Consider the following 26,818-nt stretch of genomic DNA (forward strand, 5'->3'; position numbering starts at 1 on the left):
TTGAAATAAAGACCTACTATACGTTTCTTTGCAATTTCTTTTATTGAAAAATACATTTTTTTTAATTCGTTAAGAACATTCACAAAACAACACAGTACAAATGCTACCACAACCAATCTCAAGGGTTGGTAATTAAAGTAAGTAGTCTATTCCCACTTGATCCTTTCCTAAAGTAGTTTCTTCCATGTGCAACACATCATTAGTGCAATTCTCAGACTGGACCGAAGTCCTTCCATCATCCCAGCTTCCAGCAAGGAAGGAGCTTTCCTCCATGTCTGTGCTGAAAGTAGATTTCATGTTCACATTCTTTCCATTTTCTTCACCCTCCCCCATCACCGGGTGCTCTGGGGGGGGGGGGGGAGCCACCTGTCAGTAGTCAAGTGTCTTAATTCCTTTTGTCACACCATTCTGGGTTCCTCTCATTGTTTATAACTTCCATAGTCCTCACATTTTTGTTTTAACCATAAGAACAGTACCTTATTGTGCACAAGCAGAGCCAGAGATATTGGCACCGACCTCCTTAGAGGAGGGAAGAGAGAAAGAATCACCTATCATAGCATGAATACAAGCACCAAAGATGTTCTCAGGACATTTTGGCCATCCACTTGTCAAAGCAGATGCAGAAAAAAAGGAGATAATACACACCCATGGAAGCTTATCAGACTTTGCACCATTATAGACATCTCTCATATACTATGACAGCTTGTGACTGTTGGTATTCCTGAGGCATATGAAAGGTTCCGTCTCAAAACCCTGTCCCAGACCCACAATCACAAGTGTCCAAAGGTGGGACAGACCCCTACTACTCTTAAACCTTTCATATTCGACTCAAATCTGAGGCACTGATTCATAATCAATATTCCTACCACTTAGCAATTTGAAGTCTGCTTCATAATTCTAGAAACTAAGCTCTACATACATTTTGGGGCACTATCAGATCTACCTCCCCTAAGCAGCAAAGTTCTCAAGTAGTCTTGTTTTAGTCACTTCATGTTTATAGCAGTTTTACAAAACTGCTATAAACACATATCAGCAGTGCTATTGAGATTCAGGGCACCTGGGTGTGGGGTTTGGCTTGTTTATCTGTTTGCTTTTCAAGTACATTTGGCCAAACTGTAAGGCCTGAGAGTGTTTGTGCATAATGCTACCTTGTAAACTGTAATGAGACTCCTCTTTGAGCACCAATAAGAAGAAAGTATTTTCAAATGCAGATGCAAGGATCCTAAAGTATTTGCTAGGTACAAGTAGGTTTTTTTTCTGACATTAGCATGATCAGGCTACTCAGATATCAGTACTGTCCTATGGTCTAGAATATAATTTCTGGTACCAAAATCTTTCAGTAAGTATGACTTTTTATTACTATCAAATCTGAAGACACCTATGATACATTCCTTTGCTCTCTAAAGCATTGATGAACAAAAGCAAAATCTGAGAATAAGAAATAAGCCCAGAGTGCCAATTTCTTGTCAGAGGAGTGAACTTTTCATGAAAGCTAAGTTGGACATCTGAGAATTAGGATAAATACATCAGTGTGCAGTTTGTTCTTTTCCCCTTATCCACACAGTCATGTTCACAAATGTCTGTAATATATTCATCCTGAGATGTGTGCTTGGGGTAAAAAAAAACCACATTCTGGTGAATTAAAATTTTCCATTGGCAGTGATCATGACTAAAGTCCTGCTCTTCAATGGGTGCACCTTGGTGGGTGGCAACCCTTGGTTCTCAAAGGCCAGGTCAGCAGAGGGCAAGTCTGGCAAGTCAATCAATCATCAATCAATCTCTCAATCGACACTCACGTAGTAAGTGGATACTAGGTACCGGACACCGTGCAAGGAGTTTTGGGAAACAGATTCTAAAATGAAATGATCCCTTGCCCTCGAGGAGCTTCCATTCTATCAACTGGTCCTATCAAGAAGTAAAGGCTTTGAATATAGACCCTTTGATAGAATGCTATCTAGAGACGAGCCTAGCTAAGGATAGACAGACACACATATCTTACCAAAGAGATATATCACTACAGGGTGATTTTTTGTTTTGGCCACAGAAACTAATGAAGGCCTCCTCTAAAGCAAGAAAAGAGCTGGGTTCTACTGTGGTGATATTTGGACATAGTTAGGAAATGAGCTAGGCCATCCAGAACCCCTTCAAAAAGGGGCTGATTGAAGCCTAGTCATTTTACCAACAGGAAAAGAAGGCATATCAGAGAAAGCACAGGTCAAATGGAACACATACCTTGTGGAAAACTCCAGTTACATGCAAACACAGAGTAAGGGAAATGTATTACAAATCAGATGACCTGGGTTCTGACCTCAGATCTCCCCCAATATATGTGTGGTCTCTGTGCTTCAGTTTGTCATCTAAAACATGAAAGGCTAGATTAAGTAGCCTCTAAAGCCCTGAAGAGGAAAGACAGAAGAAATCTTAGCCTTCCTTTGAAATGACGGAGTATTAAAGAAAGTTTATACACTTAAATGTTAACTGGGTTTGGGGGCAGAGGGTCTCACACACTCTTACTTTATTCAACAGAAAGGAAGAAAAGATAGGAAAGCTGCAATTAAATCCCAATTAATTGCCAGGACTTTTTTCTTGTTCACCAAAATGAAATCATCTTCAAAAAATGACAAAGTAAAAACATCAGGAATAGCTTTATATTAAATTTAAAAAAAACAAACAACTCTCTCCCAACCTCTGACCTGAGGTAGAGAATTGTGCAGCAAGTCTAGCATAAGGCATTAATTTGATTAAAATCAGAGTATTGCAATTAGCAATAGCTAGTGTAAATTCATTTCTAGAGGCCAGCAGATCTGTGTTTTCATCACTTTGCCTCTCATTCTCCATCTCATTCTATATCTATAGAACTCAGTAAAGTAAGATAGCTCAAGCACCTAGTATCTGTCTGGGCCAAAAACCAAGAAACAATATTTCTGATATCCTCATTTCCTACAGAACTCAAGCGTTTCCCAATGTGGGGAGTTAAGGCTTAAATCTGCCAGGAAGAGTTTCTGAGGCTGTTAGTCCACCAAAGGCCACATCTTTGTTCCCCAAGGGCTTGAGATTCTTTACCAATGACCTGGGCAGTGTTGGGCACATCATTCCTGACTTCTCTGGGCTTCGGCTTCTACTTGGATCATATAAGACTCCACAATCCCTTTTAATGTTAACAGTATACTATGTTCTTCTGTCCTCTCGGGAAAATTTCGCTTTTCCTGGGAAATTCAGTAGTGAATAGAGAATGGGACTCGGAGCTTGGCAGACTAAATTAAAAGTTCTCTCTGACACTTGCCCTCTCTGTGAGCCTAATGACTGTTTGAATCAGTTCTAGGTGAGTCTCAGTTTCTTTATCTGTAAAATGCAGGAGATGGACTAGATATCCCTTCCCGTATTAAATCTATGAACATACAGACTCTTCAATACAGTAATCACATGGCTATATTTGTGGCTTTTCACTGAATTTGTCACTTTTCTCCCATCAGGTCAGCATGGGATCTCTGACAAATAAGGAGTCTCACTGGGCAAGCTCCAAATCCTTAGCCCCAACAGAAGCGCTAGTGCTGACAGCACTTAAAGTTCAGGTTTTTCCTCCCTGCTAATGTTTCATGAGAAGAAGTGTTCGGATATAGCAAGGTGACTCACTGAGGGGCCTTGAGCACATCACTTCTGACCTCCAAGGCAGCCACGGCCATCAACAAGAGATACATGTCAAGAAGGAACAGAGTTCAATACAACAGAATTAAATGATGCTTTCAAAAAGACTTAAAAGTGAAAAACAAATCAAGGTCCATTGGCCTTTGGGTCCTAACACATCCCAAGAGTATTTCCAGAGAATTCCTGAGAGCAAGCCACTATTACATTCTACTTTGTTTCTCAGATAGTCAGATTCTCAGCCAGGGAAAGCTGGCTCCCACTTCTTCCTTATCCGATGGAACTTATTTCTAGATTAGCATCTCTCAAGGGAGCCCCACATTTACACAGTGGGATCCTTTTCACTAATGATTAGCAGGTCTAACAGATAAGAGGTGTGACTATAGTAGAAGTTATGAGTCACACAACCTTGAATTCTATGCCAAAAAATAATGTGGTTGGTTTTAGAAGCAATTCTAAAGAGAAAACAATATTATTGGGTCATATTCTCCAGCCAAGGGTAATACTTCAAATCACCGGGTTTTGGAGGGTTTTTTTTTTTAACAAACCAGAATAGGAAAAGAAATTCCTTGGGAAAAATTATATGGAAAATTTGTTTTGGCATTTCAAAAATCAGATTAGGAAGCATCCAAATTAATTTTTTTTTTCTCAGTAAGGTGTTTGATGTTCGCCCTTCGTTATGGAAGAAGACCATGACCTCAGGGATGCAATGCCATGACAAGCATGTGAACTGGATTTGAGTGAGGGGGCTGTGCTAAGTCCCCAGTCTCACTTTCTCCTCCAGAGCCATCTGGGTCTAGTGACCAGATATGAATCAGGACGACTGGAGATCCCCTGGATGTGAAGCAGTCCAGGTGAAGTGACTTGCCCAAGATCACACAGCCAGGAAGTGTCAAGTGTCTTGAGGCCAGATTCAAACTCCATCCTCCTGACTCCAAGGCCAGGGCTCTGTCCACTGCACCACCTAGCTGCCCTAAGTCATGTAATACTATCCCAGGGCAAACAATCCATATTCTCTTGTTATTAATGACTATTCAATATTTCCAAGCTAGTCTTCCTTAAATTTCCCTCAGAATAATGGCATGATTTAAGGCAATGTCTGTACAACCAAAGTGCAGACACAATGGAGAGATTCAGCAGGTCTGATGATACTGTTTAGAAAAGCACTCTTACAAGAAACAGGAACCGGGCTCTTCTCCCATTTTTGTAGCCATTTTGCATGGCCATCAAATTCACCTGAGGAGTAACATCTTGTCCATTCCCCCAAACTTTCTGTTGTTCAGTGCACCAGAAAAACAAGCAGCTTTGGGGGGGGGGGGATCATTAAAACAGGAAGGGGAAAAATAAAAACCCAGACATCACAAACTTTTGTCAAAAGTCTGCACCCTGAAAGAAAAATGTCCCATTTGGGACAAAAAACTTAATTTCAAATTCACCCATTGACTTTCTAGCATGTTCAAACTGTCACATTTTCAAGTGACATAGCACAGTACAAAGGAGAAAAATGAAACCCTTATAATCTTTTCATAATCACTTAGGACATCAGACCAAATCCTTTAAAATAACCCATGAAACAAAAACTGAAGAGTAATTATGCATTCTAGCTATGCTAGCCAACGATACTTCCTTATCACATCTGAAATCCAGATGTGTTAGGACTCTACCAGAAAATTCCTAAGATTCCAAAGGCCAATCTGAATGCTCCTCTGATCCAAGTGGATATTTTGTCTGATTGGCCAAATTGTTTCATCAGCCCCATAGCGGGACTAGCACCTTTCATTTACAAGTTTTAATTGAACCCTGTGAACAATTCAAAGTTTTTACTTCGGAGACAAATATGAAGTTTACATTCTGCATTCAATATAAAAAGAAATAATTTTACAGAAAAAAAGTTTAGCATTATTTCAACTTGTTTCACAAAACTACAATGATGCATATTGCTTGAAAAACAAGAAACTTACACACTTGGTTTGTACGGAGCAAAAAAAAAAAGAAAAGAAAAAAAAGGTAGAAACTGTTTTCCAGATGAATTTCTTAGTGTTGCTTCAAGGCGATTTCCAGATTAAATGAGGAGAGTCTTTCCACCTCGCTCCTATAAAAACATATCCAAAGAGTACAATATTAATTTTCTTTAAAATTATAACATATCCCCAAATGTTGATTTTTTTATAAAAATCTTTTCACTGAAGGGTTAATTCTTCTGGTTATTGTAATAAAGTTCAACACCTTAACCATTTACTTTGGCAAAGATAATAACTGAGCATTATTTCTAGAGTCGGAAGACCTAGATTCCATTGTTAGCACTTAATACCGATGTGACCTTGGGTAGATCGCTAATCTCTTTGGGTCAAAGGTGGCTCAGGTATGAAATGAAAGAGGTGAACTAAATGACCTTCCTCCCACTCAGTATAAGAACCCAGGCTTCATTCAGTAAAATATCCTCAGTCAATCAGCAAACACTTATCAAACATCTGTTTTGTGTCCTGGTTCAAATCAGAGTTAATCCACATGGTGTGATGGAAAAAGCAATGGTCTTAGAAGACCTGCTTCCACCAACAGTTTGGAAGTTTACTAGCTGTATGACCATGGGTAAATAGTTTAACCTCTCTGAGCCTCTCTGTCCATATTTATTTAAAAAAAAAAAAGATGACAGCACTTAATCTCACAGAGCTTTTGAAAGATGCAAACCATAATGTAAACTATTTTTTTAAATTATCATGATAATCCAAAACTTTGTGAGATTAGGTCCTATGTATAAGAGTTGAGTGGAGACTTAGGGATTGAAAGGTGTGTAAGGATATAGTTAAAGGGTCAAAGTGGATTATTCTAATAATCCACTTAGGCCTGGAGGCAGAAAGATGTGAGTTCAAATTTAGCCTTAGACATGTACTAGCTGTATAAATTTTACTAAGTCACTTAACCTTCGTCTGCCTCAGCCTTCTCATCAGTCAAGTGGGAGTGATTATGGCACTTACCTCCTAGGGTAATTGTGAGCACAAAAACGAGATAATGCTTATAAAGCATTTCACAACTCTTAAAGTGCTAGTTATCATTATTATTATTATTATTATCATCATTAATTTATTTAGGACCAAAGACATATTTCATCCTTCACATGATCACACAACCAATTCAAGGGCAACATTAACAGTGAAACATTAAAGAGACTGAGATAATTCATATTACAAGCACATAGAAAAGGGAACAGAGGTATTTCACCTTGTTGAAGCTGTCATCATACAATCAGAAATATTTAATTATTAATTTTTAAGAAGTATTAAGTATTTAATGTTTTATAGGAATCATCCTAGCACCGAAGAGAGAAACCCAATGTGGAAACAATCCCAGTCTTCAAGTAACTTTTTTTTTCCTTTCTTTTTTTTGTCTACCAGGGAAGCTATATACACATATTCAGAATATCCCAACACTCTTAGTGCAATTTTAAGTCATTAAAGCTTAAGATTTATTATTACTATTATTTAGTCCATAGGCAACTTCATCCTTAGCAAAATCCCAGAGCTGGTTAATGCGTAAAATTTTAAACTGCACTAGGATTTTGGGGACACCTGTGGGGAATCAGAAGATATTTCCTGTAGGGGGGGGCGTAGTATTTGACCTGAGCTTTGAAGAACACTAGAGATTCTCAGAGGTCATTCCACCATGGAAGACTAAGGTGACCTTAGAGATCTACCTCCTGCTCTCTCTGCCCCCCCCCCATCATTTTACAGATGAGAAAACTACAGAAGGTTCCATATGGCTTGGCCAAACTCACACACACCATATTTTTCTAAATTAAGTGACTATGGAGGCTGATATTTAATAGAACTCTGAGGAAGTGTGCTTATAAATCACATTTAATTAGATATATGATTTTTACACCCCTAGATTTCCAAATTCCTCAAAATTTAGTAGAAATGAGCACTGCTAGGGCCCATTCCAAAATTGGCATGGATGTGACAAAATGTAACTTGAAACCATTTCTAACAACTGAAAATAAACCTCTTCTATGTCTACCTGTAATTTTTCCTAAAAAAAGGATTTTTTTCTCATTTGAAAGGAAACAAATATAAGTTGAGCCAATATAAAGAGCTGACTAACAATTATAACTCTCCAGAAACGAAATGAGCTGCCCCAGAAGGGAGTCTTCTAGTAATAAGAGGCTTCTAAGTTGGGGCTACTTTCTCACTTGTCCAGAATATTCTAGAGGGGACTTGTCCTTCAGCTAAGGATTGGACCAAAAGGGCTCATTACACCTGCCACCTCTAGGCAGTGGAGAGGGCACTGGGTGTGGAGCCTGAATTCAAACCTTATCTCCAGCTCTTATAAGCTATGTGATCTTGGGCAAGTCATACCTCTGTCTGCCTCAGTTTTCCCATCTGTAAAATAAAAGGGTTAGATGAATGACTTCTGTGATATGTACATAATTCTATAAAAACTCTGAAGCAGAGAAACATATAAGCTATCTTGGTAGATACAATCACGTTTCACATATGAGTGGTCTCCAAATCCTACTGTAATAAGCAACCCATTGGCAGTACTGATAGAGGCAGCAGTTTTTTCTTTAGTAGAAAAACAAAGGGTCTAAGCTGGTAACATAACTGTTTAAGAATTGAAATGTACAAGTAAAAAGGCAGTGAGAATGTCTACAGCTTTATAACTTATTTTTGCATTTTGCATTTTTGCATTTTTGTGCATTTCTCTGATTTAGGTGTGGTGATAATAGCATTTCAAATTATAGACCAGACCTCAATCCTGTGAAATTCAGAGGGACCATTCTGTGTTGCATTCATTGTACCTTAAATGAAGTTGTTCAGCTTTGAGTGTGTATGTGTGTGTGTGTGTGTGTGTGTGTGTGTGTGTGTGTGTGTGTGTGTGTGTTCAAAGCATAAAATTATTTCACATAAGGGACAGGTCATTTTCCAAATTTTATATGGTATATACACACACACACACACACACATATATATATATATATATATATATATATATAATAAAGCTGATCTGAAAATGAATAAATTTCTAATTATTTCATTTATTTTTTTCTGTGTATAGATTTTTTAAAAAACAAAATTAGTCTAATCATTTAATCAACCATTTCCAAGAAAGTGAAAAATTTTTTCTTTTAGAGAAGAAAGTCCCCATTATTTTTCCTATCAAAATCATTTGACTCCTAACCTGTCCTCCTTTCCCTCAGTCCACAATGAGGTGGCCCTCCCCATTCTCAAACCAACCCTTCTACATGTGCACTTGATCCCTTCTCCTCCTGTCTTCTCCAGCAGATTAAATTCTAATTCACCCTTCCCCTCTACTGTCCAACCTCTCCTAACAACTTCTTTCAAATATTCACAAATCTCCCCAATCCTCAAAAATCCTTCACTAGGGGCGGCTAGGTGGTACAGTGGATAAAGCACCGGCCCTGGAGTCAGGAGTACCTGGGTTCAAATCTGGTCTCAGACACTTAATAATGACCTACCTGTGTGGCCTTGGGCAAGCCACTTAACTCCATTGCCTTGCAAAAAAAAAACAACTAAAAAAAATCCTTCACTAGACTTTACAATTATCCCATACCTCTACTCCCTTTTTCAATCAAATTTCATAGAAAACTATATACATTTGCTGCTTTCTTTGCCTCTCATTCTTCAAGTCTACAATCTGGCTCCAGGCCGTATCACTCAAGTGAAATTGCTTTCTCCAAAGTTTTCAACTGTCCCAGCCACCAGCACTGATGATCTTTTCTCAGTGTTAATTCTTCTGGACCTAGATGCTGCGTGTGACTCCTCTCTCCTCTTGATTTTCATGAAACTACTCTCTTAGTTGACCATCTTCTTGTCTATTATTTCTCAGTCTGCCTCACTGAATCATGTGACATCCATCATCTCAGTTCTCTAAGGTTCTCTCCCATGGACTCAAACATCATCTCTATGCAGATCTATCAAACCAGCCTCAGAATTTCCCTTGAGCCTCTATCCCATGTCACCAATTACCTGTTGGCCATTCCAAACTGGAAATCCTGGAGTCATCTTCAATCCAACATGTCAAAAAGTGAACTCATTATCTTTCCTCCTTAACCCTCCCCTCTTCCAAACTTCCCTATTTCTATGTAAGGGATCACCATTCTTCCAGGCTTATAACCATGACATTTTCTGTGACTACTCCCTCTCCCTCATCCCTCAAGTCCAACCAGTTGCCAAATCTGCCTTTTATACCTCCACTACATGAGCTCCTCTCAGACTCATTCCCTCTCATTTCAGGCCCTCATCACCTCTCACCTAGATTACAGTAGCATCCTCCTAATTGGTACCCAGCCTAAGCCCCTCTATCTCTCTCTGTTCCAGCCCTGTCTACCCACTGCCAAAGTGCAATTCTGTAAACACAGTTCTGACCTTGCCACTCTCCCACCTAATTAACTCCAGGGACTTAATTAACTCCAAGGGCTTCCTTTTACCTCCAGAATAAAATAGCAACTCCTCCGCTTAACTCTTAAAAGCCCTCACAACTGGCTCTAAGCTATTTTTCTAGACTCATTGGATGTAACTCTTCTGCTTACTCTCTGCAATCTGGCTAAATGAGCCCCCTCTTTGTTTCTCCATACAACTTTTATTTCTCACTTCATCCCACATGCCTGAAATGTACTCCCTCCTCTTCATGACTCATTAGATCTCTGGCTTCCTTTAAAACACAGTTCAGGCGCTGTCTTTCCTAAGGAAACCTTCCCTGATCCTCCTTAATTGCTAGTACTCCCCCTCCCAAACTACCCTGTTATCTACACTGTATATTAAAAGATGAGCTACATGGTTGAAGACTCCAAAGAATATCCAAATCAATCCTATTATTGCCAGTTTCTCTCCTTTTGGTTTTCTTATTATCTTATGAACCAAACGCTTTGGTAACCTGTGTGCTATATGACTTTCAATACGCTGTATTTTTGTATTCATAATTTGTTGTAGTGGAAAGAACATTAGCCTGGGAAATCCGAGGCTTTGCCTCTACTTCTGGCTCCACCAGCAATAAACTAGTTCTATTTCCACAGAAAAGTCACTTGGTTTCTGTAACTCAGGGGCTCAAGGAAGCTATATTTAAAATGGGAAAGTTGAACTATATAACATAAAGGTCTCTTCCAGGTTGGGAAGGAAATTGATTCATTGGTATTCCTCTAATCTAAAATTGTAATTGTAAAAATAAATTGTATTGTAAAAATTCAGCAAGAGAACATTGTAGAAGCAATAGATTAGAACTAAATGATAAGGATTTTTCTCAAGAAAGAAAGCTCTAAGATTCCAAAGGAGCTCTCTTTCTCAATCTGTTCCTTTTGTCTAGCAGAAAGTTCTAGGAGGTATTGTTTCTTCCTCCTCATTTGAAAATAACATATGAATATTATTCATTCTAATGATCAGTATTATTAAGAATATGATGATGATGATGACATTTGTTCTTCTTCTCAAGTCTATGTCATCTGGGAGGTGATACCATGACAAGCACATGAGTTGGATTTGAGTGTGTATGTGAAGGGGGCCTGTGCTTAGTCACCAGCTTCACTTTCTCCTCCAGAACCATCTGGGCCCAGTTTTGAATCAGGACGACTGGAGATAGCTCCGGATGTGAGGCAAACAGGGTTATGTGACTTCTCCAGGGTCACACAGCTTGTAAGAGTCAAGTGTCTGAGGTTGGATTTGAACTCAGGTCCTCCTGACTCCAGGACCAGTGCTCCATCCCCTAGGGGCAGCTAGGTGGTGAATTAAGAATATATGCACTGGGGGGCAAGGAAGGTAGCTAGGTGGCACAGTGGATAAAGTATTAACCCTGGAGTCAGGAAAATATCACCTCAGAGACTTAATACTTGCTGTGTGACCTTGGGTAAGTCACTTAACCCCATTACCTTATAAATTTTTTTTTAAAACACCGTATGCACTGCAAATTCCAAGGTCAGATTTTTAACCTTTTTTTATTACAAGTTTTGGCCTTTTTTTTTTTTTAGATTTTGCATTGTTTTTGTCAAACTGTTATAAGTAATTCCTTCTCCCATTCTCTACCACTTTTTAAAACCTAGAGAGTTGCCTGGATCAGTAAGAGGTTAAGTGGCTTGTCCCAGGGTCACATAGCCAGAAACTGGGCTAAAACTTTGACCTTCCTGACTCCAAGGGTCATTCTCTGTCACTATGCAGTCGGCTCACATGCCTACCTGGTCATGCTAATCCAGTCTTATCTTTATAGAAGGCTTCTCTTTCCTTGATAAGAACATCAAAAATCCATGCTCGTAACAACATCTTGCCTTTGTCTAGCACCCACACTCGTCAACATGCTTTCCTTAGGGCAACCTGTGAGCCAGGTAGGTACGTTAACTATTTTTACAGAGGAGGAGCTGCGGTTATCTCCCATTCTCTCAGTCACCAGTTTGGCAACTTCCAAGGTACCTTTGATTCTTATTTCTTCCCATCCTCCCACATCCATCCAAGAATTCTTTCAAACCTTTGCATCCCATTCCCAGAACTTCTCAGAGAGATCATCTCTTTCCTTCCATCAATAGGACCCACACCCTAGCATGGGCTGTCATTGCCTCCTTTGTAGAGCACCAGTTTAGAGTGTTCTCTGTTTTCCATCTTTTCCTCATCCCTGCTTCTCAGAAGTTTTATTTTCATTCAAGCCTTAACTCATGTATCTCCTTCTATGAGAAACACGCCCTTGTACCCTCCTCAATTCTTGGGGTTCTTTCCTGCATCAGTTTTCATTGAACTACATCTATGTATATACTGTGCCATCTTCCTCCAGGAGAACAGAAGCTCCCTGAGGGTGAGGACAGTTTCAATTTTGTCATTTTTGTCCCCAGCGTCTCAGACTCTGCCAGCTACTCCCTGTTTGTTGATTGGGCCATAGATTCTCCTGTTTGAGTGGTATGCTGATGTGATAATGTATAGAGAGTTGGTCTTGGAATCTGTAAAATATGGGTTCACATCCCATTGCTGAAACATACTGGTTATATGAAACCTAGACAGTCTATTTATCTTCTCAGGGACCTTGGCAATTCTCCGAGCTAATAATTTGCAGACCCAGTTTGTACTGGTTAGGAAGAATTTCCCCACTGAGAGGTCTAGTTTTTTTAAAAACAGCAGCACAAAAGCAACACTCGTTTCCTACCTCTCTCTGCTTAGAATTATTGTCTTACGTAGCTGGCAGCCCACACTTTGGGCTATATGATATTCTGGAAGTCCTCAGGGGGTATCAGAATACCCTGGCATTCAACAACTAGCCAAGGTGTGGAAATCAGTCAGCTAGGATGGCACTATTGGAGGTCTTGCTGCACCTCAGGGCAACCCTGGGGTAAATACTTCCAGCCTGGGCTGGGTTCCCCTGGAGGTCTGTTCTAGGCAAGGACCGAATCTGGTGACCTAGAAAGGCCCTTTGGCAACTACAGATAGTTGAGGCCCTCTCTGAAGCATAAATCCTCTCTACGGCATCCCCAGTAAGTAGTTATCCAGTCTTTCTTTACACTCCTGAAATGACAGGGAGCTCACTACTTCACAAAGACTCCTGGTTCTTTAATCATTTGGTCCTAATTGCCAGAAAGTACTGATACTGAATGAAAATCTTCCTCCTGAGCACTTCCATCCACGGTTTGATTATAGGACGTTCCTGGGGAACTAATCCCTTCCAGGAAGGTCCTAAGGAGTCTAACCTAAACAGCCAGGCATCTTTTGTATGGGCACTCAAGAGGACTGGATGTACCATGGCTAACTAATGATCCTGTGTTCAGAAACTGAGCCAACAGACTAGAAGGACCTTCCCAGTGCAAAACTACTGGGAAGGATTTTATACGTTATCACGGCTATAGGTTGTAAACACTCGCTGGCACAGCCCCAGAGCAAAGTGATGGAGGTCCCATTGGGTAATGGGGGGAAGAGGTTAGCTCCCAGGTTGAAACAGGTTTCAGGAAGAGGGGAGAGAAGAGGGAATGCAGATTACAAGCTAATTAGGAAGCCTAATGTAGCAGGAGATCTCCTGTGGATATTAGGATTCCTAATTGATATTAAAACCTCATCTCTTCTTCTCCAACCCATCCTCCACACAATTGGCAAAGGCAAAGAGACATTCCTAAAGCACCCACTGACCGTTCATTTCTCTCACAAAACAATATGTATTAATCCACCACAGGGGGAAAAAAAGACAAGGTTCCCCCCCCCCTTTTTTTCATGGATCCGTTATTTCCTCTGAGTTGGGAGCTCCCAACAAGAAACTTTCTCTATTGATTCAAATCTGCACCTGCTCTGCAGCAGCTGAGAGGTTTGGCAGTGGATACAGCCATGATCTTGGAGTCAGGAGGACAGGAGTTCAAATCTGACCTCACACTTTACTACATGTGTGACCCCAGGCAAGTCACTTCGACCTGACTGCCTCACATCCAGGACCAACTGAAGTCATCTTGATTCATATCTGGCCAATGGACCAGACAGCTCTGGAGGAGGAAGGGAGGCCAGGGACTTAGCACAGCCCCTCACTCAAATACAATTAACATGCTTGTCATGGCATCCCCTCCCTGATGTCATGGCCTTCTTGGATAATGAAGGACAGACATGATTATGATTATGATTATGATTATTGGATCAGAGGTGTGAAACAGCTTGCCCAAGCATCCTGGGCGTAAGAGGCAGGACTGGGACTAGATTCTTTGGTACCACTTTGTAGCCCTGGCACCGTGATGACTTTGGGAAGATAGGAAAAAGCAGAAAGGTAACAAAAGAGAAGTATGATTAAGCTCAGAAGCAGTTGAATCTGAGGGGAAAGAATAGATTCAACTGAGTCAGGGAATTCATTGGAAATGGCTCCTGAACAGGTTGCATGCTTCCCTGGGAGCCAAGCGATTCTGAAGCAGTTATTAGAACCCAGGAATACAGATCAGATTTGATCAGAGTTGTAGGCCAGGCATCATGGACCCCTTCTCAGAATAGTGAAAGCTAGGTGACCCAGTAAATAGAGCACTGGAAGTACAGTCAGAAAAACCCGAGTTCAAATCTGTCCTCAGTTTCTTCCTAGCTATGTGGTCCTGGGCAAGTTATTTAACCTCCAATCTGCCTCAGTTTCCACATTTATAAACTGAGGGCAAGAGCTTTTATCTCAAAGGGTTGTGTAATAATTTTTAAAATATAAGCATATATATGATATAAATAGTTGTGAAAGTTCTAGAGAATACTTTTTTAAATCAAGTTTGAGTAAATCAGTCTTGGGTAAGAACCCTGCTTTAGGTTGTACTGAAGGTCTATACTTCCCTGTCAAGATGCCAGTATTACAAACAGACTAACTATTAGAAGTTAGGAGAAGAGAGGTTGCTACTAAGACACAGTCCTGGTCAGCAGTCAGTGGTGATGAGAGATAAGAAAGCAGTTAAGAAGTTTAGTAGAGGGGCAATTAGGTGGTGCAGTGAATAGTGCACTGGCCTTGGAGTCAGGAGTACCTGAGTTCAAATACAGCCTCAGACACTTAATAATAAGGCTGTGGGGCCTTGGGCAAGCCACTTAACCCCATTGCCTTGCAAAAAACCCCCAAAATAATAAAAATAATAAGTATAGCGGAGGTGCTGAGAGCATAATCAGAGTCCACGAAGGCAAAGGTTTTGCATTTGCAACACTTTTCCTTCTGCCTGGTGTTTTTATCAAGTGCCCTTTTCGCTTTCCGTCACCATCACCGTTGTGTTTTCACATAAGAGGAAGGCGAAGTTCAGGGAGGTTGAGTGACGAGAGGCTGATGTAGCCAATGATGACAGAATGGGTAACTGAATTCAGTTCTCCTGACTCCGAGGCCAGGTCAAGATCCATGATAAAAGGCTGCCGAGAAGGTTGGTGACCAAACTCAGCAGGCAGAAGAAGGGACACACTGACCGTGACGTGTCTGCTCCATCCTCCCCTTTGCTTATCAAGCTTGGCTGGCATGTTACAAATAGGCAGCAATGAATTCTTTGGCCTTTGCTGATAAGATAATCTGTCACTCAGGTCCTGAAACAATATATGATCTTTCCTCCATATGTTTACTCTATTCAACTCTATTTACTCAAACTCCTAATGCATGCTGAGCAGCAAGGTGGTACAGGGGATAGAGACCCAGGCCTGGATTCAGGGAGATCTGAGTTCAGATGTGACCTCAAGATACTTTCTGGGTGACCCTGGGAAAGTCATTTAACCCTGCTTGCCTCGGTTTTCTCATCTGTAAAATCATATCTAGGTTTGTGATTCTGGATATGTCAATTAAAAAAACCCTCTCTGTGCCTCAGTTTCCTGATCTGTAATGTTATGGCAAACCACTCCAGTATCTTTACCAAGAAAATTCCAAATGGGGCTGAGAAGAGTCAAACACGACTGATAATGACAAAACCAAAAAAATCCTATGTGCCAGACACTGTAATTAGTGATAGACATACACACACACACACACACACACACACACACACACACACACAAACACACAAAACAAAAACAGCCCGTGCTCTCAAGGAGCTCTCTGTCTTGCAGGGGAGATGACATGAATAACTATATACAACAAGATACAGAAAGGCTTGATTAAAGCTGATGGCAGAGGAAAGGCATTAGTGTTGAGGCAAGCTGGTAAAGAACTCCTGAAGATGGTAGAATTTGAGTTGAGACTTAAAAGACATCAGGAGGTATAGATAAGGTGGGAGCACATTTCAGGAATGGAGAAAATCGCCCAGGAGTGGGAAATGGTTGAAAGTGTTTGAGGAATAGCAAACCAGCCAGTGACCTCTGCCCTCCTCCTACTGCCAAAAAAATATAAGTTCTTAAAAATTTCTCTACACCATTTCTTATTAGAGAAATGCAAATTAAAGCTTCTCTGAGGTACCACCTCACACCTCTCAGACTGGCCAATATGACCAGAAAGTATAATGATCATTGTTGGAAGGGATGTGGGAAATCTGGGACACTATTACACTGTTGGTGGAGCTGTGAACTCATCCAACCCTTCTGGAGAGAAATTTGGAACTACGCCCAAAGGGCAACAAAAATGTGCATACCCTTTGATCCAGTAGTGCCACTACTGGGTCTATACCCTGAAGAGATGAGGAAAAAGGGTAAAAACACCACTTGTACAAAAATATTCATAGCAGCCCTGTTTGTGGTGGCAAAGAATTGGAAATCAAGTAAATGTCCTTCAATTGGGGAATGGCTTAGCAAACTGTGGTATATATATATGTGTATATATATATATATACATATATATAAATATATATGTCATGGAACACTAGTGTTCTATTAGAAACCAGGAGGGATGAGAATTCAGGGAAGCCTGGAGGGCTTTGCATGAGCTGATGCTCAGGAGATGAGCAGAACCAGAAGAACAATTGTACACCCTAACAGCAACATGGGGGTGATGATCAACCCTGATGGACTTGCTCATTCCATCAGTGCAACACTCAGGGACAATTTGGGGCTGTCTGCATCAGAGAATACCATCTGTATCCAGAGAAAGAACTATGGAGTTTGAACAAAGACCAAGAACTATTCCCTTGAATTTAGGAAAAAAAAAAAACCTGACATCTTATTGTCTGATCTTGCTATCTCTTATACTTTATGCTTCTTCCTTAAGGACATGATTTCTCTCTCATCACATTCAATTTGGATCAATGTACACCATGGAAACAATGTAAAGACTGGAAAATTACCTGCTGTGGGGGGGGGGTAGGGGGAGGGAAGCAAGATGAGGGGGAAAAACTGTAAAACTCAAAATAAATAAAATCTTTTTAAAATCTAAGTTCTTAGAGACAGGAACTACCCGTTTTGGACTTTGGATCCCAAAGACCTAGAACAAAAATCTCGCGCAGAGCAGACATTTAATAATTGCTGAATGGAAGTTGTAGGATTCATGACAAATTCAACTACTGTCCACTTAACTCATTCTGAATGTCCGTTACGTTAATTACGTAATTAATATACTAATTACATAATTATTTATTTGAAAACTATGAATTCAATTGCCAGAGATTAACTGGGACCCAAACCAAACACTTTCTCTCTTTATGCATTTTAATATGAAATGCCTGAGAACCATCATGATAGACTACAGAGAGCCAAACTCGAGACTGAAAAATAAAAGTTCACATAATAACTGGGTGACCCTGAAAAGGTCCCTTATCTTCTCTGTACCTCAGGTAGCTCTGTACCTCTTTCTACAATTTAAGTAAAGAGATAACATAGAGTGTTAGAAGGACACTAGACTTGGACCCCGAAAGATCTGGATATGTGTTTCTGAATAGGTCGATTAAATCTCTCTGTGCCTCAGTTTCCTGGTCTGCAAAATCAAGAAGTTGTGCTTGAAGGCTTCTGAGATTCCCATCGAGCTTGCATTCCAAACCAAGCTGAATACTTGGAATTAGGATTGGCCCTCATTGCCTGTCCCAATGGACTCTGATTTGTTGTCCAAGTCAGAGCATAGGTCCGCCCCCCTCTCCCTCCTCTGCTCTAATGACTCCCTATTGTTCCTACCGCTAGGATGTAGCAGGATGTCAAGTCCACTTGTGACAACTTGGCTTCTCCCTATTTTTTCCCATGGATTTCCATGACCTATCCATCCTTGGGTCTTCGCCATGAATACTCTCTCTCTTCTCACTTTTTGGAATCCCTAATTTCCCTTCAAATCTCAACTCAAATGCAGAGCTGTCTTCAACATAAAGCCCTTAGCTGTGGTGCCCCCCACTCACCCGAACTCAATTATTCTGTGTAGCTCTCCATTCTGTACCTATGCTTAAGTAACTGACTTGGTGGGCAGAGGTCTTCCTGCCCACACATAAGGGGACTTTTGAGATGAATCTGCGGGTAAGGGAAGTTTTCAAAAACCTTCTCTACTTCAATATGTACATGTGATCTGCCTCTATTGTAATGTAAACTCCTTGAGGGCGGAGATGTTTGAGTTTTGTCTTTGTATCCCTAGGAAAGAACCTGTGTTCTCATTGATTGTCGATTGCTGCTACTTCATTTTATTCTCAGAAAAACCAAGGGAGGTGGGTGGGATTGGCATCATTATCGCCCTATTATAGATGAGAAAAATTGAAACCCAGAGAAATAATCCAGAGCCTTGCCCAATATCATATGTCTGTTATGCAGCACAATTTTGTCTGGGGTCTAATTCACAAATGTTCTGGTTACTAATCCAAGGTTTTTCTCACTGTATATAGAGAAACATTCTCATTCTTTAGAACCTTTCCATTTTCCTCATTTCACAGGAGGTAAGAACTCACATATACATCAATCAGCAGGCAGTCATTCACGTATGCAGCATGTCAGACATTCTATTAGGTACTAGGGATACAAAGAAATAATAATGACAGCAACTATACATTTAAAAACATTTATAAAAAGTTTATATATTCTAATATATCATATCCAATTTTCTAATCTAGAATACATTACAATATATCATATATATTCCATATCTAATATATGCTATATTAGCTCTAATATACTTAATTGAATTAATAATAGGATCGATATAATATATAATGCATATTAATTATTGATTCTATAGTATATAATATACTGTATGTGCATTATATGAATTATCTCATTTGGTCCTCACAGCCTTAAAAATGAGTAAATTACAGATGAGAGATTGACTAACTTGCCCAGGGCCATCTATCTAGGCTGGAACTAAGATGCTGTTCAGTTCTGGAAGTCCAGAGAGTTTATATTCTAACAGAAGAGATAGAATATATATATATATATATATATATATGTATATGTATATGTATATGTATATGTATATACATATACATATATATATAGGCACAGATAGATGCCTCTATATAATAAATACAAATGCAATAAAAGTCAATATGGCTCTTTACAGTTTGCAAAACATTTTCCTCCCAATAATTCTGTGAAGTTATTGGTGGGAGGATGTTCAGAAAAAACAACATAGTTTAGGTGTCTGTCCTTGATTATGCATTTATTAATTGTCAGCTACAAGGTAGGAAAAAAGGGAATACATTTGGAAATGAAGGTTATTTAAAAACAAAAGAGATGAATACATTTTAATGAAAAAGCTTAGGTTCCAGAGTCAGTTTTCAATTGTAAACCTTCTAACCTGAAACACTGTGGATATCGTTGTGCTGTTTGTGCTCACTGTGCTCAAGCCCTCTTACAAGCCCCCAGATCTGCTCCTCTTAGGATCAGAGAATGATAGAGCTTGACCTGGAAGGGATCGCAGAGGACATCTAATCTAAACCTGCACTTTATTCCCAATTGAGGAATATTAAAACCCAGACTTGCCTGCTTAATGGCAGAATCAGGATTTAAACTGCAACTTTCATCCTAGCAATGCCTGCCCTCTTCTCTGCTTGAGAGAACGGACCTCCCTTCAGTCAGTCTCTAAAAGACTACCTAGGTATGAGAAAAATCTACAGGACTGAGTCACTCCAGAAAAGGAGGTTTGGAGTGTGTGTGGGGGGGTGTTGTGTTGAGGTAATAAAGCAATAATTGACCAGTAATATTTCCTACCCTACCCTAAAGGAGGCTGGCTGAACCAGAAGTATTGTTTCCGAACAGACTGTTTGCGTGGGTATGCTTTCTGTCTAAGGATCCCCAGAGTAAGCATTTTAATTTTATCTGATTCATTCTACCAAAAGACAGCATTTCTCCCACCAAAATGAGTTAGTTAGTATCTCCGAGGACAGAAAGCCCCAGGTCAGTAGCATCAAGTGACCGTCCTGGCTTCATGTAAAGCCCAAAGACAGCAACCCAGCTAGTAAGAGGGCGTATGTTGCAACATTGGCATCTTCAGCTTTCAGAAAGGTCAAGTTGTGTGAGGGAGCTGCTCTAAGAGAGAATGAGGGTGCGTGCATCTGTGTGGATGCCTCTAGTAATAGCCAGTGAAGACGTAAATGGAACTTACAGTCCTACATTAGAGTTAAAGACCAAGGACTTGAGAAATGGCACTTCAGTTGGGAAGATAAGCAAATTCTGCCAGAATGCAAACAGGACAAAAAGCTGAGGGAGAGGGAGGATCAAGTAATGTGGTTTCTAATAACCACCTTTAAAAAGAAAAAAAAAATGCCTTTGCAATCAGACTTATCTTCCTAAATTTGATTGTCTGCAAATATATGCTTGCTACTGGGAAAGGTGCTAGGTGCTGGGGATAAAAAGATGAGTAGGAAGCAATCCCTAAAATTGCCAGCCAAAAAAGCCAACTACTTTATGTTATTTGTGCCACTGTGGGGGAAGGAAGGTGATAGAGAAACAGGGAGTGGGAGTGAGGGTTCAGAGAGACCAGGACAGAAGGTTACAGAGAATAAATGCGACCCACAGTCAATCTCCAAACTTCATTTTCATCTCTTCCCAGATTTCACTCTTTTCCTGAGCTTTAGCAGTTAACCGAACCAGAGCTTCCCATCACCTCTCCCGCCTCCTGCCCTCCGATTCTAAGGAAAAGAAAAGGGCCCGAAGTCTGAGAAGGGGTTGGAGGGCACTGTAGCAGGGTGGCATGGATGATATAGCAATTAGGAACTCGAAGGGGGGGGAGGGGAAGAAGCAGTAAGGAAACTGGCCGCCCATGCGCCTCTTGGACAGGTGGCCATTAGAAAGTTAGCTTCTGGGGTGGCTGGGTGGTGCAGGGGATAGAGCGCTGGCCCTGGAGGACCTGAGTTTAAATTCGATCTCACTTCATAATGGCCTAGCCGTGTGGCCCTGGGCAAGCTACCGAACCCCATTACCTTGCAAAAAACCCAGTTAGCTGCTGAGTAATGAGAATGGGATGGTGTCTAACCTCCCTGAATTCCCACAGGACAGAGGACTGCCTCCCCCCACCTGTGAATCCTAGTGCCCTGGCAATGGATCGTGTCTGCGCACACACACACACCTGAATACACAGCTGTTTATTACATTTCCATATATTTGGTTTCCTTTGCAAATTTGGGGGTTTTTACTATACACATTTAAAAATATGATTCGGGGGGGGGGGGGCTAGGTGGCGCAGTGGATAGAGCACTGGCTTTGGAGTCAGGAGTCCCCGAGTTCAAATCCGACCTCAGACACTTAAGAATGACCTAGCTGGGTGGCCTTGGGCAAGTCACTTAACCCCATTGCCTTGCAAAAAGAACCCTAAAATGAAAATACGATTCTGAGAAGGATTTTTCCACGGGGGGAGGGGGGTCCTTTGCAATTCGTGAATTTCCCAGGAGTGAAACCCCTCACTCACCCGGAGCTGCGGCCGTCCGGTGCCCCCAAGTGCAGTCGCTCCTCACCGGTGTTCCACCACGAAGCTCATGGTGGTGCCATCGAAGGACGGGGGCGTGATGATCCTGGGCCCCAGCGGCTGGGAGGTGATGCTGATGACCGGCTTGCCGTGCACCTGGGCGAAGCCCTTGGCCCCCACCAGCTGGGAGGTGGCGGCGGCGCCGGAGGCCGGAGTCGAGGAGGGAGGCTGGCCCACGGCGAGGAAATAGGGGGTCTCGGCAAAAGCCATTTCTCCGGAGGCCACAGCCTCCTTGCCGGCGGGATCCCCTCCCGGGGCGTGGGCGAGGGGGGCTGGCTGCAGGGCGCCGGGGGGCAGCATCGGGGGCAGGAAGCCGGGGTAGATCATGTAGGTGGGCCCGTAGGCGCCGGGGCTCAAGGCTAGGGGGGGGACGGGGATGGACATGGGAGCCAAGGGCTGCTGCTGGGAGGTCAGGGGGACGTCCACGTACTGCCCGGTCTCGGGGTCGAAGAGGCGCCTGGTGAGGGGCTGGACCGGGGTGTCCACCAGGTAGTACTGGCCGGTGCTGAGGTCCAGCAGCATCTTGCGCTGCGTCTGCGGCGGCTGCGGCGGCTGGTAGGGGTCTGGGGGGGCTGCCGCCGCGCTCCCCGACGGCGGGCCGGGGAGTCCGGGCGGGGAGAAGCAGAGCACCTGCGGCTGGGCCGCGGCGGGCAGGCCGAAGGGCAGCGACGGCTGCCGGTAGACGGCGGGCCGGGGGGGCTCGGGGCTCGGGGGCTCGGCCGCCTCGCGGGCCCCGTCGGCCTTGGTGCGCCAGGCCGGCCGGCTGCTCGGGGCGCCTTTGGCGCCGCCGGGGACCTGGCTGCGGGCGCTGAGGGGCGGCAGGCTGCAGAGGGTGGCGGCCGCCCCCGGTCCCCCGGCCGCCTCGGCCCCCCCGGTGCCCGCCTTCCCGTAGCCCCCGACGGCGGGGCCCGCGGGGTCCGCCGCCGCGCCTTTGCCGCTGGCGGTTTCGGGGGGCAGGGCCCGGGAGGCTGGGGAGATCTTGAGGGAGCGGAGCCCCCCGGGCGGGGCCGGGCCCTCCCGGGCGGGGGGCGCTTGGGGGAACTTGCCCGCCACCCCGCCGGCCACCACGGCCGTCTTCTGGCCACTGAGGGCCAGCGCGCTCCGGCCACCGGGCAGGGGGGGCAGGGGCTTGAGGGGCTGGGCCCGCTCGGTCTCCTTGGGGGCCGGAGGGAGGTAGAGGGAGCGGGGCCGCTCCCGGGCCAGGCTCTCGAAGGCGGCGGCCCTGGCCGACACGCTCTCGGCGCCGGGGTTGGAGTTGCGGCGCTGCAGGCGCTCGGGGGGCCCCCGCGGGCCCCCCGCGGCCCTCGCGCCCTCCCCGCGCTCGGGCGGCCCCTTGGCCGGCTCCCCGCGCTCCTGGCTCTCGATGAGGCTCAGCACGTGACTGTCGGTCATGGGCAGGGGGTCGCTCTTGCGCTTCCACTCGTGCCGGTTGAAGCTGTAGAGCTCCTCCATGGAGCGCACGGCCGCCGTCAGCTTCTCCAGCGCGTTGCGCGACGGCTTGGCGCCCTTCCCCTCCTCCCTGGCCTCCTCCTCCTTGGCCTTCTCGGGGGCCTTCTGGGCCGAGGCCTTGGAGACGATCTTGAGCACGGGCAGGTGACCCTGCTCCGACTTGTTGGGGGCGATGGTGGCCACCGGCAGGCGCCCCGACGCCCTGTGAACTAGGACGGTGCCCTCCGGAGAAGAAGAGGGGAGGGTCCTAGTGGCGGCTCTCCCCAAGCTCTCCCTCACATCCCGGCCCGGGCCCTCGTCTCGGGGGTTCGCCACGGCCTGGCAGGTGATGACTATCGGGGACAGGGGCTTGGGCCCCGCGCCGCCCCCGGCGGACAGCTGCCTGGCCTTGGGGGCCGGGGCTCCCTGTTCGGGGGTCACGCTTCCCTTGTCGCCGCCGCCGCCGCCCTCCCCGGATCCTTTGATGAGTTTCCGCACATCCCGCACCTGGTGGAGGGGCCCTTGGGCTTTGGATCTGTCCCTGACGTCGCGCACCTGGAACTGGGGCACCTTCTCCAAGCTGTCCCCCCTGAAGAGCTTCTGCTGCGCCCTGCCCTGTTCCTCGACCGCCTTGAAGAGGCCCGAGGGGGCCGCCAGCTTCGGGGTGAGCAGCTTGGCTATGTTGAAGTCGGCGCTGGGCTCCTGCACGCTGCCCAGGCGGATCTTGATTTCGGGGACCTTGGGTCTGATCACGGCCGTGGAGGCGGCCTGGGCCGCGGGGTGCTTGGTGGCCCGCTTCCCGGGCTGCTTCTCTTTGGGGGCGTGCTGGATGCTGGGGACGAAGAGGCGGGACATGAGGGTGGGACGGCCGGCCGAGAGCTCCCCCAGGTCCGCCTTCCAGTCCCCCCCTTGGGAGAGCTTCGGTTTCCGGACGGGGGTCTTCTCCGCCAGGCTCTCGGCCTCCCTCTCCTTCCAGGAGCGAAAGGCGCTGTTCTGGCTGCGGAGGAAGATGCCCTTGGCCGCCTCCGAGACGCCCTTCGGGGTGCCGCCCGCCTCCCGGGGCGCGCTGGCCTGGAAAACCGGAGACTGGTCCCCGGGCACCGGGGTGTCCCCCCCGGCGTCCGAGACGCTGACCACCGTGTGCTCGGAGCTGGCCTCAGAGTAGCGGGAGCTCTGCCTCTGCAGGGCCCGCTCGGGGGGCTTCTCCCAGGCCGGGGGCTCGTCGGAGGGCTTCTGCCGAGACGTGTCCGACGCCTGGCCCCGCTCCATCTCGAACTCCTTCTCCCGCTGCATCTTCTTGGAGATGACGTTTTTGAGGAGGCTGGAGGCGAACTTGGACTTCTTCTGGGGCCCCTCCGCCCGAGCCGGGGAAGGCTTGCCGCCGCTCTCCGAGCTCTCCGAGCCGTCGTCGGTGTAGACGGAGCCCGGGGCCCGGGGGGCGGCCCCCGAGCTGGCCTTGCTTTCGCTGCGTGAGGCCAGCGTCTCCAGGAGGGCGACGACCCGGGAGCCCCCCCGGACCTGCTGCTGCTTCTGGAAGCACAGGGGCGTCTCCACGTGGGTGATCTCGCCGTCCACCTTGCTGACCACGAACTCCAGGGCCTTGGTCTGCGCCTTCTTGGGCGCGGCGCGGGGCCCGGGCCCCCCCGAGGCGGCGCCCCCCTTCAGCAGGCTCTGCTCCACCTTGGCCCCCAGGCCCCCGCCCTTCAGGTCCAGGAAGGTGGACCAGCGGCCCCAGCCCACGTCGGAGAGCGCGGCGGAGGAGGCCCTGGAGCTGATGCTCAGGGCCTCGAAGTAGGGGTAGGCGAGGCTGCGGAAAGCCCGCGCCGTCAGGGTGCGCACCTCCTTGTCGGCGTCGTCCAGCTCGCTGACGGCGCTGGACGCCCCGCTGGAGTAGTCGGGCAGCTCGGCTGCCCGGACGGCGGCGGCCCGGGCCCGCGGGGGCCCTCTCCGGGCGGGCTCCGGGGCCGCGGCCGCCGTCGGGGGCGGCCGGGGCTGCGCGGCGGAGCTGCCTCGCCGGCTCATGTCTCCTTCATGCCCGGCGGCGGCGGCGGCGCTGCTCTGCTCTGGCCGCGCGTCGCCAGGCTCCTTTATAGCCCGGGGAGCCGGCTTGATTGATAGGCGGATCTGGCCCGCCGCGGCCGCGCAGCTGCCGGGGGGGGGCCGGGGCCGGGGCCGGGGCCGGGGCCGGGGTCGCGGGGCCGGGGCCGGGGCCGGGGTCGCTGCCGGGGGGCCCCCCTCGGCGCGCCCGGCGCTGCGGCCGTCGGCGGCCGGCCGCCCCGGCTCGCTGCTGCTGCTGGGGGTGGGGGACCGGGTGGCGTCGGAGCTGGGCCCCGTGCTCAGGTAGCAGCTGTCCTCCGTGGGGCTGCTGCGCTCCCCGGGGGTCTCGTCGCTGCCCCCGAACGACGCGTAGTCCACGAAAGAGTAGATGACGTTGCCGTCCTCGAAGTCCCAGCGGGAGGCCAGGCCAAGGTCAAAGTCCGCGTCCTGCTCCACCTCGCTCAGCTGGATCTCGTGGGTGGTGATGTAGTGCGCCTCCTCCGGCGCCGGGGGGGGGCCCGGAGCCGCCCCCGCCCCCTCCCCCTCCTGCCCCTCCCCCCCGGGGGGGAGCCTCCGGCCGGCCGCCCTCCCCGCTCTCGCTCTCGAAGCCCAAGGAAGAAGAGGACGAGGCCGGGCCCCCGACGGACGCGGTCGTGTGGTCCGGGGCTGCCCCGGCCGCCGGGGAGGAGGAGGAGGAGGAAGGGGACGCGGGGGCCCCCAGCCCCTCTTGGCTGCAGCTCCTCCGGAAGGCGGCCAGCTCCGAGGAGGTAGGCGACGGCGGAGGTGGGCCAGCGGACCCACCCGGGGGGCTGTCGGCCCTGCTCGGGGGGCCCCCAGCCGGCCTCCCGTCCCGAGCCCCAGGGCTCCCTCCGGCCGCTCCGGCGGGCCCACGGATCTCCGCGTATTTGGCTTCCCCCGAGGGCCTGGGCAGCGCCAGCGGCTGCGCCGGCTCGGGGTCTGGGCCGCCTCCTTCCCCACCCCCGAGCTCCCCCAGCCTGGGCTGCTTAGCTCCGGCCGGAGGGCTCACGTCCATGCTGATCCCTTCCCCCGGCCGCAGAGACACGAGCAGACAGCGGCGAGAGCCGAAGGGGTCTTGGATCCGCCTCTGGCCCCTTCTGGGGCGAAGAGTCGCCCGGAGAAGGGCCCCACCTGCCCGGCCTGGCCAGCTGCCCGGGGACGCCTCTGCCCCCGAGCCCAGCGTCACCTTCTTCAGCCCCTGGGGCAGGGCCCGGGCAAACCCAGCGGAGACGGGAAGGCCCCCGGATGGGCCGGCGGAGGTGGCCCAAGTGGTCGGGGCTGGGGGGGCCGCCGCTGCGGCCGGGAGAGCTGCCAGGGTCTTGTCGCCGAGCCTTCCCGTCCAGTTGTTGACTTGGCACCGGCCGCAGCTATGAGCCCAAATGCCATTGGTAACAGAAGGAGCAGCATCTGTAGCCCGACTGGGAGACACCCAGAGCTGAAGGGAGAGCAT

General features: G+C 46.9%; 1 protein-coding gene across 1 annotated transcript; it reads right to left on the reverse strand.

Moving 5' to 3' along the window:
* Positions 1–26,818, reverse strand: C3H4orf54 (chromosome 3 C4orf54 homolog). The gene is given in 3 exon segments (XM_074228047.1): positions 1–5,734; positions 21,829–25,870; positions 25,872–26,818. Coding segments are annotated over 2 exon segments (4,947 nt in total). The 3' UTR covers positions 1–5,734; positions 21,829–21,870.

The sequence above is a fragment of the Macrotis lagotis genome, chromosome 3 (assembly GCF_037893015.1).
Source record: "Macrotis lagotis isolate mMagLag1 chromosome 3, bilby.v1.9.chrom.fasta, whole genome shotgun sequence".
Classification (NCBI taxonomy): domain Eukaryota; kingdom Metazoa; phylum Chordata; class Mammalia; order Peramelemorphia; family Peramelidae; genus Macrotis; species Macrotis lagotis.